Genomic DNA, 17,889 nt, shown 5'->3' with positions numbered 1-17,889 from the left:
GCGGCACCTATACTGGCTAACCTCTACTGCGGCACCTATACTGGCTAACCTCTACTGCGGCACCTATACTGGCTAACCTCTACTGCGGCACCTATACTGGCTAACCTCTACTGCGGCACCTATACTGGCTAACCTCTACTGCGGCACCTATACTGGCTAACCTCTACTGCGGCACCTATACTGGCTAACCTCTACTGCGGCACCTATACTGGCTAACCTCTACTGCGGCACCTATACTGGCTAACCTCTACTGCGGCACCTATACTGGCTAACCTCTACTGCGGCACCTATACTGGCTAACCTCTACTGCGGCACCTATACTGGCTAACCTCTACTGCGGCACCTATACTGGCTAACCTCTACTGCGGCACCTATACTGGCTAACCTCTACTGCGGCACCTATACTGGCTAACCTCTACTGCGGCACCTATACTGGCTAACCTCTACTGCGGCACCTATAGCTGACTAACCTCTACTGTGGCACCTATACTGGCTAACCTCTACTGCGGCACCTATACTGGCTAACCTCTACTGCGGCACCTATACTGGCTAACCTCTACTGCGGCACCTATACTGGCTAACCTCTACTGCAGCACCTATAGCTGACTAACCTCTACTGTGGCACCTATAGCTGGCTAACCTGTACTATGGCACCTATACTGCCAAACCTATATTGCGGCACCTATGATTGACTAACCTGTACTACGGCACCTATGGCTGGTTAACCTGTACATTGGCACCTATGGCTGGCTAACCTATACTGGAGCACCTGTAGCTGGCTAAACTATACTGGAGGCACCTATATCTGGCTTTCTATACATGGGACACCTATACCTGGCTACCTTGGATGAAAATCTAGTGTGTGTGTGTACAGATGATTTAAAGATAATCGTGAATCAAAATCGCAATTTCTGACAGAAATCAGGCAATTCAATATTTTCCTAAAATAGTTTAGGCTTACCGTCTCTTGCACCCAGGAATGCAAAGTGGTTAATAAGAAAATCTCTGACTGCAGCCTATATCAACCCAAGTGCTTTCAAAAGACATGACTGACACTTCCAAAAACCTCAAGCATATTCTAGCTTGCCCCTATTCAAGCACGAAAACACTTGTTAAATCAACCAATGGAACCTTACCATCTAATTTAACCACTTACATTATTAACACAATTGCCTTTATTTATGCATTAACATGGACACTTATTTTAATTACACCTTTTAATAAAAATGTCAAACTAGTGGTCACGCGATTGGTTGCGATGGACAAAAGATCATTTTTTTTTGTTCCAAGCTCTATACAGGAACCCCAGGAGTAAGTACTGGTACTCTTACCAGAGTGGCGCTGCATGAGACACGCTAATCACAAAAGCTTCCCCCGTCTGACCAGACAGTGTCCGCCCACTCTTGTCTACAATGGTTCCAGAAACCTAAAACATTAACAAAATAATTTAGATACAAAGAAATACATGTCAGACAATTATTAAAAACAAAAAAAAAGGATAGATCATACACTGCATGATATCTCACTGCTACTCCTGTATGACAGGCTCCTTAAAGGGTACCTCAAGCCAAGTAAATAAATAGGATCGAATACTTACCTTAGTGGCTTCCCAGATTCTCCTGGTGCCCACTGATCCAGTGCTGGGACTCACTGAACATATTTGAGAAAGGCGTGTTGAATATGTTGACAGTATCGAGCTCCTGTCAGTGTACAAGCACGGGCGCACTGCGGAGGCACAAGTATGCACCTGTGCTGAGTGGCCACGCTCATTGATGGACGAGAGCGCAGCTGCGAAGAAGACTAGTATCTCTGGCAAGCATTGGTGGTGTGCGTGAGGATCAGAGAAGCCTCTGGGCCATACTGAGGCAAGTATAGAACTTTTTTCAGGCTAGGTTCACAGTAGGATGTTGCGTTGATGCATCGGTAAAGTCGCAATGCAACATTACAATGCAACAAAAAGTGGTAATGCAGATTAACGCTGTTACCTTCGAATAAAGTAGGTACATTAAAGCATACAGGCAATGAAAAGTTTGCTTTCCTGTACCTGGTAACGTATGCATTTAGAGCTAATGCACTGCAGCCAGAGGCGCTTCTAGAGACCAGCTGACCAGCTAATTGCCTAGAGTGGCAGATTTATTGCAGGGCAATTTGAGGGGAAAAAAGTTTATTTTTTCTGTCCTTAGAGGCTGACAACTTAGGGAACGGAGATAAAAAGTTCTAATGAAAGCCTCTACTGCTCAGCCTCAAATAAGGAATCTACAAACCTTTTGTCTACAACACTTTGTATGGCATTCCCTAATGTTAGTGTTATCTCAGGATCTAGAGTGTGTCTGTGTGACTCCTGTCCTGCCCGCCCCTCCTTATGACTTAAGAGGAGGATGGTGTCTTTGTGTGCATTCCAGAACGGGACTAGCCAGGAGGAAGGAGGGAGATTTTTTTTTCCCAAGGCTGCTAGTACGGTGTATAAGTCTGTGGTTTATGGAGAGCCAACAATGTGAAGCACTAGGCTAGTTGAGGGAAATAAATGTACAATTTGATGGCAAGCTGGTAAATGTACACAGCATGATGCAGAAGAGAGGCTTGCCTCCTACAGTGTCCTTAGAAAAAAAACTCTCTGCTTTCTTACCATTGTAAAGACTGCATGTGGTCAGCTAGATAAGGTCATAGCTCCCAAATGTCCCTCTTTTGGAAGGACAGTCCCTCTTTGGAAGCCCTGTCACTCTGTCCCTCTTTCCTCCTCATGTGTCCCTCTTTCAGGATTTTGTCCCTCTTTCTATGTAAATATATACAGTATATCTCTACTAAAAATGTGTTTGATTGTAAACTTTAGTCCCATCCTTTACATTGATATATTACTAATTTTAAAATGTAATATGAAGGAAAATGACCCAGGAGAGAAAGGACCAGTGTGGTTTGAATTATAAAACAACATTTTTCTTATGAAATCTGTATGGTATGCGTGACTATGGGTGTGACGGGGGAGTGATCAGGGGTGTGGCAGGGGCATGGCAGAAGTGTCACTCTTTTTTTCATCTCAAAAAATTGGGAGGTATGTATTATTACACAGGTTGAAAAGATTTAGACAGTCCTTAGACCCCAGGAGGGCTGCTGCAGCCTTGTGTGAGAGACTGGCAGGACAGGAGTCACATTACAGGCTGTGTGATGTGGCTGCAATACAGCTAAGCTGTCTGCTCCATCTCAGGCTATTCTCAGTCTCTCTCCACTCCCCCCTCCCCTAGTGCTGGCTGTCTTCTTGTCTTAAAGGAAAGCAAAATAAAAGTGCTTTTCCTCCTCTCTCTGGATAGTGTAATTGTTAAGGGCTCTGCCTCTGGCACAGGCAACCTGGGTTCAAATCTCTGCTTCTTCCTACTCAGTAAGCCAGCACCTATTCAGTAGGAGACCTTGGGCAAGACTCCCTAACACTGCTACTGCCTACTGAGCGAGTCAGCACTGAGTCCGCCAGGAAAAAAGTAATTATAAATGTTCCTTGTTACTCTCTATTTTGCCCCCTCCCCCCCCCCTCCCAATCTTACCCTTACAATTGAATCACCCAATCTTGTTATTAGTAACCCTAGCCTATAGCTGCCAATACATGCATTCATTTTTACAGACAGATTCTTTCAAAATGATCGAATCTGGCGATTATCAACCACCACATCGATCAGAATTTCAATCAATCCATGGCAAAAATGTACCAAAAGTACAATCAAGCAGTACATTTTTACAATTGGACACAGTGGTATAGTGGCGGTAGATCGGCGGATCGTAGTATTGCGCTGAACCACTACTGTAATACGATTACTTTCTGGTGAAAAGCTGCCGTTGCGAATATTTTCATGGAGAGGGCGGGGAAGGGGGGGGGGGGTGCCACAGGTTTCCTTGCCTGGAGTGACAAAATGGCCAGAGGCGCCCCTGACTGCAGCAGTGCATTACCATAACGCTACACGTTACAATGTGACGCTAATGTCGCATAGACTTTTAATTGCATTGTGGTAAACTGTGTTATAAGACTTTATAACGCAGCACCATAATGTCCTACTGTGAACCTAGCCTTAATTAAACACATAGGTTTGCTTTAAATTGTTACTGGGATCTCTACATGTATCTTCCCCTCTTCCACTGCTCGGTACAAACATGCAAGGACTGCCAGACTTAAATAGGCGACTGGACAGCAGCTAGAGATGTTCACTGACAAGCAAACAATTCTGGCATGCCCGAAAATCTTAGTTAAATGCTATGTTACCTGGAGTAGAGCCAACTACAGTTTCTGTCAATTTGGATTGGCCCAGTTTTTAAGCTGCATACAATCTGCATTACATTTGTATTCATGATTGTATTATTTGCACCTTACTGACCATGTCTCTGAGTAGCCATAGCTGGACATTTTCAGGCTGGTGATCTGGGCACTAGATTGCATGAATGTCAGAATCTCGGAATGTGATACAAATAAACAGTTTAAATGGTTACGGAGTTTAGTGACGGGTCAGGTTAGGATTCAGCTGATGCTTTCACTTAGGGTTAGGTGAAAATATCTAGAGGTTAGGAGAAAAGATAAAGGCTCAGGGTTATGGTTAGATTTAGGTACCTGTTAAATATAGGGTTAAAGCGGACCTGAACTCAGAACGTCGTCTCTGCTCTAAAAGAAACAACACCATAATAACCTTTAAACAAAAAAATTATTTGTTACAGCTGATACAAAGCCTGCAATACATCTGCACTGTTTCTCCTTCCTGATTCATGGAAGCAGATATATTGTTAACAACCTGTGCTTTCAAATTAGCTTAACTGCCATCTTTGCCATGGCAGTCAAACAACTCAAGGGAGAGATCAAATTACAACTTGTGATTAGACACAAATAAGGGGGAATAAGACTGGCTAAACTCACTAAATACATACAGGGTGCATTTCTCAGTTTTCCTTCTGTCCTGTGCAAGAGTTCAGGTCCACTTTAAGATTATGTGCAGTTTTGTTTTTACCTTACTTTGCCTTACAGTTAATGATGAGATAATCGCCATAAATCACATCTTTTCCCCGCCAACCCCTACCCCTTTCCTAGGGAATTTATATTACATTGAAATAAATATGGCAACCTCCATTTTTATCTCACTACACTACAGGACCTCATTAAGGGCAGTGATTATATAGAGCAATTCTTACAACCTGCGACCTATGCTTATTATTTGTTCTGATAAAACAGGGTGGTGCCGACTCCCTGATTAAGGCATAAATACAGCCAAAACACAACTGAAATTGTTCATAATGTGCAAACTAACACTTACAAAAACAGGCGTAGGCTTGTACTCATCTTCAAACAGTTTCTGGATGGCAAACAGAGCCGCCTAAAGAAAGAACACAATGAGGTTTCAACATATACATCAACCATGTATTGTAATGAATTGCAAGTGCATGGACATGATACCACAGTACTACATACAATAATACATACCGTACTCCATTCCACCCCAGAATTAACTGTAGTCTACAACAGCCACAAGAGACATGCAATAGACTCTGACCTATTCTAAGGGACAGTTAATAGGACTATGAACTCTGTAAAAGGCTTTAATGCTATAGTAATACACTATAATAATAATTTCAAACAACAGCAAGCCTCAAGACATCCCATGGTTATCCCATATATGGTATTTCTCTGCGTAAAGGAGGACAGCAGTAAGCTATAAGCACTGCCCCTGTATCACAAGTTCAGCCCCTCCAAATGTTCCCAGGTATAATGCAGGGACAACTCTAGAGCTGTGCTTCGTAGGGACCCAGACTATTACGGTGAGAACAGTTTAGGAATTCTTAGAAGGCAGGATTTCAGCCAATGCTCAAATATCTGGTAAATTTTAAAGGATACATCAAAGGTAAAATCAAAATCAAAATCCAGTTACCTGGGGCTTCCTCCAGCCAGCGCAGTAGAGACCTGAGGACGTCGGCTAAACCATGTGACCAGCGTCGTGGAGCGCATATGAAGCCGACCTGGCGAGGTCGGCTTCTTCAGCGGAGGACACCGGCAGTGAGCGGAGCAGCGGTGAGGGCAAAGGACGGCTGCCAGGGGCTGGAGGAAGCCCCAGGTAAGTGGATTTTGATTTTTGTTTTACCTTGGACCTCTCCTTTAAAGGAATACTATCGATACCCAAGTGTTCTAAAATGACAATGTACAAATAATGTCTTAGTAGCTGTGTAAACATTTTCCTACTTTTCATGTTAAATATCAGAGGCAAAAGCTTTAATTTATTGAGTGTAGGATTTAGCTATATTGGGACAAATCAATTGTAGAATGGGTGTCTGCTTCAATGCACAGTCAGTGTTGCATATCAGACTACAGAGTATTTTTCTCTGAAAGCAAAAACAGTAGGAAAAGCTGTGACAATTACAAATGTTCATAACAAGTTTCCTCTGCTCTCTTCAGACACTTCAGTCAGAAACACAGAACACAGCAGCTGCTGGGAGCTTACACACACACTTAACTGATCAAGTGTGAGGGGAATTTCCCCTCCCCTCATGGTTCATTCTGCCGTCAGTTTTTGGGCCAGTAAAGTTTGAAAGTATTTTGATAACAGTCAACAAAGAGGTTGCTAGTGAAATGTATAAACCAGTACTTAGCAGCACTTTCCAAACAATTTCTATCTCAATTGGAAAAAAATATGTAAATCGATAGTGTTCCTTTACGTTCATCAGACTTTACTAAAAACATTAGCTTGCCATAATGGACCCAACTAAAAAAAAAAAAAAGACAGCTCTTGTGAAATTGTGCTTCAAAGAGAGCAATTATTTTTAAGCAGTTCATCTTCAATAAAAAGTGATAAAAATGGTTTGATTTTATTGCTGTCAGTGACCCCACAGTTCAGGCAAGAAGTGTAGAAAATCTCTTCAATGGGGTCGATTCATAAAGCCTACAACAAGCGGAAAAGCCACGAAGCAATACCGTCTGCTTTGAAGTGGTAAAGAGTGCGGAGACTGTGCTGGGAGCCGTGACTCACAAGCAGAAGCAGCTCTGACTGACAGGAGCAGGGAGCCAATAGAAATAGCCCGTTCTCCTGCAAGTCTGACTGATGGAATCTGATAGGTCCCGCAGCCTTCGCCAGTTGGACAAGCTTTTAAACCCACCAGGTAGCAGCAGAGCGAGAATGGAACAAAACAGGCTACCCCTGAATACCTTAGGCTGTGTGGCTGTTTAACCTCTTGGGTTCCTGTTTTGAAGATATGTAGGAGCTAGTTGGGAAAATAACCTAAGCATGGCATGTGTAAAGTTTCTTGAAGTTCTTCTAAGCTATGGCAATTAAACAGAATGTTAAGAAAGACTAATAGATTCAAAGCAAGCAGAGGCAGTATAACAAAACAAATACATCTAAAAAGGGATGTCTGGGACGCCTCTTCTATTGCAATGTCCTCACTGCATGGAACAGCTTGTAAATCTCTCCTGCTGTTACTAACAGGTTGTTGTCTACGGGCTTCGGTAATTCACCAAACTTTTACCGCACCTGTGAAAATTTTTATGAATTAGCACACAAAAGTCTAAAATACCGAATGCTGCATTTTCCCGACCAGATTGTTTTGCCGCACAGCCTTTTATGAATCAACCTTATTGAAGGCAAATACAGCAAGGAAAACAACTACAGTAGTGGAAATGAGTAGTGTCAGTGATTGAGTTCTGGTACAAAATGTCTAAACTGCCTAATCAGAGCACCTTTATTTTAGCAAACTGCAAAGTAAATGCACATTTTAAGCGTTTCCATTGGGCAGGAAGGCAAACAAAAAAAAAAAAAAAAAAAAAAACACCTCTAGCTTAGAAGATCTAAACTGCAAGAAACTCTTCTATTTGGGGAGGAAAGCACCTGAACATGAGCTCAGACACAAACACTAAAAATAGGAAGATGAGAAATCAGATTTTTTTTTTATTTGCTGTCTCACAGTTCCTCTGTACAATGTATGTTGGATTATTGTGGCTCTGTACAATTAACAAGCTGACACATCATTGCATTCCAGCAGTTCTGGAGGTGTGTTTAGCTTACATGGACAACAAAGGACGATTTTCATATTCAGCAGTGATGCATTGTGGGAGACATCTTAGAACGCACTCCAACCTGAATAATCGTAAATTCCTTCTTTTTTAAGAAGATCAAACTTTTGTTTTGCATAACATTTTAGTAAGAGGGCTTTGGTCCTTTGTAGCCCCTTACACACTCTTAGGAGGTCTGGTTCACCATGAGCTTGCTGGGGTAGTCTAACTCTGGGTGTTTCAAGTCCTACCCCACCATAGAGCTACATTAATCCATGCCATGCACTGATGAGGATCAACCAATCTGTAACGCTCTGTATGCATGTTGGATTATTGTGGCTATGTACATTTAACTAGCTGAGAAATCATTGCATTCCAGCGGATCTGGTGGTGTATTTAACTTACAGGGACAACAAAGGATAATTTGCATATTCAGCAGTGATGCACGGAGTCATCTCCGAGATCACTCCAACCTGAATAATTGCAAATACCGTATATTCCTGGGTATAATACAACCCCCCAACTTTTCCAGTTAAAATATAGAGTTTGGGATATAATCGCTGTACAAGACTACCCCTCTTCCAACTCACACCAAATAAAAAAATCATACTGGTGCTATGTATGAACAGATACAGTGCTGTACTGTATGTGGTACCCAGTATATAGGTGATTGACTGGTTGAATTGGTCAACTCTCCCTAAGCGGATTGGTCAGCTCTCCTCTTGTCTACCTGTTTGTCAGAGCGGTATGGAAGAATAGATTGCGCTGTGTCCATAAAACACGCCTCTTTTACCCCTCTGCCCCCCTGTATCCTATTTTCCTCCTCCTCTGCCTCTCAGATCTCACACGTGTGCCTCCGCCGCTTCACTACAGTCCTCAGCATCTGAAAGTCAGTCACAGAATAGGGCGTATCACCCAGACACCCGGCGTATAAGAGGACCGCTGGCTTTTCAGAAGATTTTCAAGGGTTAAAAAGTCGTCTTATACGCCAGAATATACAGTACCTTTTTCAGAAGGCCAAAGTTTTGTTTTGCATAACATTTTAGTAAGAGGGCTTTTCGGTCCTTTGCAGCCCCTTACATTCCAAGGAATTCTGTTTCACCATGAGCTTGCTGGGCAATCTAACTGTCATCACTGAGAAAGGAAGCAGAACTCTTCACAGTGAGGACATAAGACAGCAGCACAAGCCTAACAGATCCTACATCCTCCCACCTCAATCTCGCCAAGCTTAAAAAAAAAAAAAAAGTTTTAGCTGCATATGTAAATTTGGAATGCTTGCGTTGGATTGTGTTACTGCCTGCTAAGACAAAGACTAAGAAGAAACATAATGAAAAATAAAGATATTCTATATACATAAACCCCAACTACACTTTTCGAAACTTAAAAATATTTTTTTCTCTGGAATTGGTCTTTAAATGACTAAAACTACAAAAGTATTTTGATTTCTAAGCTGCTAATCAAAGCGTATCACAGGCCTTTGCCTTCACCACGTTGCAGTGCTCACATCAGCATGAACTTTGATGCTAGAGACCTTTGAAAGTCAGATGGCTTTGTTGTACTATGCTGCTGTACTACCACTGATGAGGTAATGCAATACCTGCAATTAAGAAAAAGCTTTTTTTCTTTTCTGGCTTCCAGCTTGGAGAACAAAATGGATCTGTCCTGGGAAAGGGGTGTGTGTGTGTGTGTGTGTGTGTGTGTGTGTGTGTGTGTGTGTGTGTGTGTGTGTGTGTGTGTGTGTGTGTGTGTGTGTGTGTGTGTGTGTGTGTGTGTGTGTGTGTGTGTGTGTGTGTGTGTGTGTGTGTGTGTGTGTGTGTGTGTGTGTGTGTGTGTGTGTGTGTGTGTGTGTGTGTGTGTGTGTGTGTGTGTGTGTGTGTGTGTGTGTGTGTGTGTGTGTGTGTGTGTTTTCCATCCTAGTATTATAAAGTTGGCAAAAGTGATACATCAAAAAACACACAGTAGGTGAAGAGCACTTACTTCCAAGCAGCACCTGCCTCATAAATGGTCTGCAGAGGCCTGTCAGCAAACTAGAGGAGCATTATGTGCATTTAAACTGCAGTACCAAATTATGCAAGGGCTGAACTGACCCCGATAAACTGAAGGTAAATTTAATGCAAGTTGTTTTTATCAATACTAGAGTTCAACCTTATATATGTAGTTGAAGGCCTCCTTTTAATTTTGAGGCGTTTATTGGGGTCAGTTCAGCCCTTGCATAAATTGGCACTGCAGTCTGAATGCACACACTATGCCTCTAATTTGCTGACAGGCCTCTGCAGACCATTTATAAGGCAGGTGCTGCTTGGAAGTGCTCTTACCTACTGTGTGTTTCTTTGTATGAATTGGGGAGGAGGTTTTGTGGGAAATCTCCTTGGTGGTGGGGGCAGTTGTGGATGGTCCTCCAGGTGGTGAAAGCATTGGGGGGCTGTCCGCGCTGCTCCTGCCCAAAAGGTTGTGTTTTTCAGAGCGGGATGCCGGGCGGTGTGAGTGCCCGGGGCCCTACCTGTACTGTGCACCTCTGTGTAAAGTGATATATCATGCAGAAAAATACATCAACAGCTCTCACCCTTTTGGTCTACAATACAAATTGCAACAGGACAAAGACACCTTAGCCACAGGCACACCTGTACATCACGAGTACATAAATGCAGATCCTATGGCATGCAAAGAGGGAGCTCACAAAGGAATAACCAGGTGAATACATAACTAGAAATGGTCAGCGAGATGCTAAGAAATCCAAACCGAGTGCATTTTGAATTGGGCTAATCATACTCAGCAGGAAGTAAATTTGATTGGCCCAATTCCAAGCTGTAAAAAAATAACATTAACTATGTATATATACAGGTATTATTTGCATCAGATCGAACATCTCTACATATCAGCATTAGAAGCAAATACTCAGCCATTCTGTACACTTCATTAGGCATACTAATGGTCCACTCACTTCAACTTGCATAAATTTTTCCTCTACTGAAGTAATTTAGGGAGAATTTGTTGCCATTTATGATTTAGATGTCTTTAATATATTTGTCCACATATTTTTACTACTTGGTAGGATTATTAAAAGGGATAGGGATGTTGGTGCTTTCAGTGTTTATTCCAATAGAAAAAGCTACAAGCGGGTTTGGTTTATGTGTCGGGTTGCAGGTCCAAGCACTTGAGAGACAGGTGCAGGTTTGGGAACCACCAGAAAACCAGGTGGTGGGTCATTTGCAGGCAGAGACCTAGGGGTGTGGGTCTGAAAACTCAACCCTGTGCAGGTCTCTACTTTACGGGTTATTTTGTATTTTATTACATTGATATTTCTAAAAAAAAAAAAGAAAGTGATCTGTTTTTAATTAGCAGCCGGCTATGAATCTCTAAAATTGTCAAATTTAGTCTTTGTAACCATGGTGACAGTCTATAATTTGGTGTACAGTGCAACCTTGAATACCACTATTCTCAAGCTTCAAACCTTTTCCTGAGATTTACTACAAATAAGATGCACATATGATGGGATAAAAGTGGAACTGATTATTTACAGGTGAATAACACTCCCATAATCCTACAATAAGGTGCATTGAAAGCCTGACTAAGGCCAAAGGCCATGCCCCCTGTGGATGCCAGTGGGCAACCGGCGATGCATGTCAGACCAGCTACGCGAGATGCTATTCTGCAGCATAAGTTTATCTGCAGGTTGATGTTAGCTATCACTTTGGGCTAGTGTACAAGAACCTTTGTCCTCGGGACAAGCACAGATTGAAATCAGGTCAACCCCGGTTTAACTTCAACTTGTATAGCTGAGACATAAAAAAAAAAAATGAAAGTAATCTAAACTCAATAGTCTATCAACAATATCCCTAACTATGGCATGTAGCCTTTGAAAAGAAAAATAAACTGACTGTTATGGTTACCACTTACTTTAGCATTAGCTGTATCAAAAATAGTCTCGACTAGTAAAAGGTCAGCCCCACCATCCAGAAGACCTCTGGCCTGCTCTGCATAAGCATCCACAAGTTCATCAAAAGCTGGAAAACAGGAAGACCTACATTATACCAAATACTGTACCATTTTGATAAGCCTGGACCTAAACAGTACTGTGATTTCAAACAGTAGTGAGCTGAAAAACAAAATAAAACAAAAACAAAGAACGCAAAACATTAAATAAGTGTAACAAAAAGGTACTATTTCATATAAACATCAGCACAAAGTGACAGCAGCATCAGCGGCAGCCTGGGGTTTGGGATGGTCAATAGCAGCTTGAAAAAGGACTGACCATCAAAACAGTCTGTTGCTGCTGCTGTTACTTTGTGCTGATGCGTATACGAAATAAATGTAATTGATCTTTAATTACTGGGGTGTTGCTGACCATACTTGATTTCACTGGCTTTTAAACTAGAAATACAGAATATGCCCTAATGCATACATGTCAAACTCTGGCCTAAGGGCCAAGTCTAGCCCGCAAAGCCATCAAATTTGGCCCTCAAGTGGTTTTCATATTTTGCATTAGGTTTGGTCCACTCTAGACCACCAGGAAAGCCATACTGGAGGTGAATCCCTAGATCACCAGGGACGTCATTTGGGGAGGAAGGGGAAAGCACTAGACACCTGGGAACTGTATGGGGGGGGGGGGGTCACTAGACATCAGGGAAAAGTATAGGGGAGGTCACTAGACATCAGGTAACAGTATAGGGGAGGGAGGAGGGCTCACTGGACATCAGGGAACAGTACAGGTGAGGAAGGTAAGGGGGGCATTGGCAGGACTCTGGAGTTGGAGACATTTTTGGGTATTCAGAGTCAGTGGTTTCATAAACTGAGGAGTCCGATTTTTGTACCCACTTCACAGCCCTGATCACAAGACAACAAGGAACTATATAGGAGAGGAAGGGTTTGCACTAGAAATGCATACCTATAATATAGCCACTGGGAGATTTCGGCAAAGGGGAAAGCCGATGAACAGCTTACCCTGCTCCTGCACAAGTCCCTGCGGCGTTAATAACGATTCCCCCTCCAGGCCGCCATGCATAGTGGGGGAAAGATGTAATTTGGCTGCGAGCTATTACAGGCAGGCAAATTACAGTGTTATTTGAGTAATTTGTGCTCAGTCTTCCGAAGGCGCCCAGATCACTCACTGTGCGCTGCTATATCCGTAATTCCTTTTACAGTCTATGGTGGCACCGGCTGTACCCAAACCTCCTGCGCTGTTATTACAGCGCTCGCCACGGAACTATATAGTGGAGGGGGGGGGGGGGGTGTGCATTAGACACCAGGGAGGGAGGTGCCCACTAGACACTGAAGTTAGCCCGCGACTTGGTTGCAGTTTTCAATGTCGGCCCACTTTGTATTTGAGTTTGAAACCTCTGCTCTGATGTAAACTAATCTAAGTAGAATTTGAGCCTCCCAACTTTACTCAAATAGGTAAAACATTTGTTGGAGTAGACTATAAACCAAGGGGGGGGGGGGGGGGCCTTTACTCCCCCCACCGCCAAGGTCTACTCCCTGCTGCCACGTGCTTCCCCGTAATACAGCACATGGTGCACAGTCTCCTCAGTCCAACCTTTTCCTTCCCACATGCGCTCTGGTATTCGCCATGCCCCGCATTAGCACAGTCATCCAGCCCCATTCTGGTTTCTGCCTCCCATTACCATCAATCAGCCTTGAACATTTTTCTGGTGGAGGACACCGGTATGATGTGGACCTGGAGAACACTGCAGTGAATACACACAGGAGGGTGAAGCTTAACTGAGGGGTGGCACAGCATGGAGCTGGAGAGGTAGCTTTACCAATTCTCTCAGGTATGCACCTCTGTGGACTCTGCAATATATGAGGATATTCATGGTTGGACTGGTAACAAGGAGATCTAACTGGCAACAAGAGTGCAACGCTCTGCTGTGCACTATTGAGGTCGAACTAAATATGAACGGACATTTGATATGATAGCAAGTTTAGGCCACACAAAAAAAAAAAATCCCCATGTCTTCTGCAGCGAGTGCTTCTTCATTCATGCTGCCTGGACTGTTCACAGCTAGACGTATATAAGGATCCCAAATGTCTGTCATACCCCATGTGCAGATACATGGGATTCCCAGTCATAATTCAGTTCACTTGTGGTAGACAAATGAAGGAGGGAAGTTACTTTAGAAACTATTAATTGAGATCTTTCCATTGAATACATGAAAAAAAGGGGTGCAGGGGATCGCCGCTGGTAGAATATCGCTACAATTAACGATATTCTAAAGCTGGATTCCGTTAGTAAAATATAGGTAATGTTTACCAATATTTTACGAAGGCTAAACCTACTCTCGAACAGAACACTCCCTCTACCTTTGCCTTACCCTATTACCCTAACACCACTGACCCCGCCCCCCTCCCCCAGTCAGTGTGCAGCAAAGAAGGTCAATTTCATCGACCGGAGGAGTCTGATCAGCAGCAGGCTGCCACGATATGCAGCAAGAAAAATAAGGGGCCTATGGCGCCTCTGTTTTTTCCGGATTCGCTTTAAAATCAGAGAAGAAAAATGTCTAAATTCATAGGCTGACATCTGGTATGAAAACCAATGTAGGATTCAAGGAAAGTCCTGTTTAGGGGTAATCAGTTTATTTTCACATCAGGTGTGCTTCAAAATAAGGATGCCACATCGCCTCTCTCAAGTGCCACATCGCCTCTCTCAAGTATCATAAAACATCAACTTACTAATATTTCTGTAATCGGGTCTTTCAACAGAGGGAGAGACAGACAAAGTCTTGTTTGTTGGACCCATTGCTCCAGCCACATATCTTTTGATTCCTACAAAGAAAAAAAAAAAAAGTAAAAACTATTTGCTAACAATAAGACATAGGTTAAACATCACCATTCCTATACTGCTACAGTAAGTGCACATATTCTCTCCATTACCGCTGCCATTCCTAAAATGACATGCTACACAGAGCTACTCACCTGGGGCTTCCTCCAGCCCCTGGCAGCCGATCTGTCCCTCGCCGCAGCTCCGCTCCGAGCCGGTGGCTCGGGGTTCCCTCCATTGCATGGTCGGCATCTTCTGCGCCTGCGGCCGCAACGATTCGCACTCACGTGGTCTGGAGCGTTCTGTACAGGCACAGCACATCTGTCCCTGCACAGAACACTCCAAGCCACATGAGCACGATCGCAAGCAGCATGCCCGTGCAGAAGATGCTAACCTGCCTAGGTCGTCACTTGCAAAAGGAGGGAACCCTGGGCCACCGGCTGGGAGCGGAGATGCGGCAAGGGACAGATCGGCTGCCAGAGCCTGGAGGAAGCCCCAGGTAAGTAGATCTGTTTTTAAGCTCAGATCTTTCCTTTAAAGGACATCTGAACGGGGAGGGATATGGAGACTGCCATATTTATTTCCTTTTAAACAATGCAGACTACCTGGCTGTCCTGCTAATCCTCTGCCGTAGACCATGAACAAGTATGCAGATCAGGTGCTCTGAATGAAGACTGACTGGATTAAAGTGGACCCAAAATAAAAATACAAGATTTCAGAAATAAAATCTATTTTCTAAATTAGAATAATAAATAGCAGCCTTTTTCAGCTGCATGATGACAAATATAAAATATTTTACATTTATTGGAGAAACCCCTCTCTTCCTTTCATATTGCCAGGACAGAATCCGGCAAACTGGTGGAGTAGGAGGTGTCCAGCAAAGGAGGAATTGCTAATGGCTGCCACCTGTATAACCCTAGCTGTGCAAAGAGAAGGGTGAAAAGCATGCACTGAAATGCTCATAGGCTTGAAGGAGTGTTTATTTATCTTTGTATGTGTCAGAGTGGTGCAACTAAATATTTTGAATTAAAAAAATGTTTGGTTTGGGTCCGCTTAACTGCATGCTTGATTCAGGAGTAAGATTCAGACACTAATGCAGCCAAACAGATCAACAGGACTGTCAGGCAACTGTTATAATTTAAATGAAACAAATATGCCCATATCCCTCTCTTCAGGTGTCCTTAGGCGACATGTGACAGGATGAGATAAACGTGTACACATACTAGGGCTGAGCGATTTCCGGTTTTAACAGGCCCAAGACGTTCTTCAGATCGTCTAAGCGGCGGTTTTCGCTGCTATCTGTTCTGTTCCCGGCCACCTCCTCTGCTCCCGGCCCCCTCCACCATAAAAGTTTATATTCCACATGCCTCACCACATTGCAGGGTGAGCCATGGTGGAGGCAGCGAGCGTTTCCTAGTAACGCTGGCTGCCAGGAAGTGATGTCACACTTCCTGGCACAGGCCCCGCGTTACTATGTGTACACTTGTTCCCTCTTCACGGTGGCTCACTGCGCGGCATTCCAATGCGGTGAGGGGCCGAATGAAATTGGAACTTTACTGGAGGCGGGGGCGGGGAGCGGAGGAGAGGGCTGGGAGCAAAGTACGTAACATCGGCCAACAGCAGCAAGGGGAAAATAGACCGGGATCTGGCTATATACACTAAGGGGTGGGATCTGGCTATATACACTAAGGGGGACGGATCTGGCTATATACACTAAGGGGGGGGGGGAGGGAATCTATTTACACTAAGGGGTGGGATCTGGCCATATACACTAAGGGGCGGCGGATCTGGCTATATAGACCTGGGGGGGGGGGGGGTTATTTACACTAAGGGGTGGGATCTGGCTATATCCACTACTAAGGGGTGGATCTGGCTATATACACTAAGGGAGCGGCGGATCTAGCTATATACACTTTGCGGATCTGACTATATACACTGGGGGGGGGGGGGGATCTAGCTATATACACAAAAGCAGGGTGGAATCTGGCTTTATACACAATGGGGGAGGGATCTGGCTATGTACACTAAAGAGGGATCTGCCTATATACACAAGGGGGGGGGGGGGAATTTGGCTAACCTGTATTGTGGCACCTATGCTGGATAACCTGTATTGTGACACCTATACACTGGCTAGTCTGTACTGTGACACCTATACACTGGTTAACCTGTACTGAGGCACCTATACTGCAGCACCCATTCTGGCCAACCTATATTGCAGCACCTATTCTGGCTAACCTGAACTGCGGCAACTATACATGGCTTACCTATATTGGTGCACCTATAGCTAGCAAACCTTTCCTAGGGCACCTATAGTTGGCTAAACTATACTGGGGGCACCTATACGTGGCTACCTATACTCGGGGAACCCATACTGCCCATCGGTGTGCTGATCCGTCGTTGTGCATAGAAAATCGTCCATCGAAATCGCAATTTCTGGCAGAAATTGTGCAATTCAATCTTTTCCTAAAATCGTTCAGGCCTAGTATGTACAGTACAAAGCATATTCATAACCAGGCTGTTTTACTTGCTTTATTTTGCTGTAGGAGTAGGAGCATAAATACTATTATTTATCTCATCGGTTTATTTTCACCTCGGGTTCACTTTAAAGGGAATGTCCGTGGAAAAAAATATTCTACTTGCCTGGAGCTTCCTCCAGCCCCTGGCAGCCGATATGTCTCTCGCCGCAGCTCTGGTGTCCCGGGGTACCCTCCGATGCAGATGCCAACCCTGGAGCTGCGGAAAGGGACAGATCCTCTGCCAGGTGCTGGGGGATGATGCAGACTGCCAAAACTGGCTTTCCAAAGATAGCCTGTGTAAGAGAAGTGTAAGTAAGCAGTGGGAAAGGAATGGTTTGTTAATGATAAGCACTATTCAAAGCACACCGAGGCAATCAGTACCACTACAGCACCAATAAGGAGCTAATGTACCTAATGAAGGAGGGCCCCATGTGAATGCCTCAGGTCCAGGGGTCCTAGTAAAGTCTCCACCTCTGCATCCTCCATTGTAACTGAACTCTCTCTCATTCACACTATGTGCTGCGCTGTCAGTTTTGACGCAACGCACAGAGAGTATGATCTACATGGCAACATGAAAGTCCATAGACTTTCATGTTACCATTCACATTACAGGT

General features: G+C 43.9%; 1 protein-coding gene across 1 annotated transcript in view; it reads right to left on the bottom strand.

Annotated features, from left to right (window-relative positions):
- MTR (5-methyltetrahydrofolate-homocysteine methyltransferase) overlaps positions 1 to 17,889 on the bottom strand; it is a 109,883-nt gene that overhangs the window by 80,755 nt on the left and 11,239 nt on the right. Inside the window, exons 5-8 of the mRNA XM_068232142.1 lie at positions 14,672 to 14,764; positions 11,900 to 12,006; positions 5,280 to 5,339; positions 1,332 to 1,426 (exon numbers count right to left, since the gene is read on the bottom strand). Of these exons, the coding sequence (XP_068088243.1) occupies positions 1,332 to 1,426; positions 5,280 to 5,339; positions 11,900 to 12,006; positions 14,672 to 14,764 (355 nt within the window). The remainder of the gene's footprint in view (positions 1 to 1,331; positions 1,427 to 5,279; positions 5,340 to 11,899; positions 12,007 to 14,671; positions 14,765 to 17,889) is intronic.

Source organism: Hyperolius riggenbachi, chromosome 4, assembly GCF_040937935.1.
Source record: "Hyperolius riggenbachi isolate aHypRig1 chromosome 4, aHypRig1.pri, whole genome shotgun sequence".
Taxonomy (NCBI): Eukaryota; Metazoa; Chordata; class Amphibia; order Anura; family Hyperoliidae; genus Hyperolius; species Hyperolius riggenbachi.
This window is presented reverse-complemented; position numbering and strand designations above follow the sequence as displayed.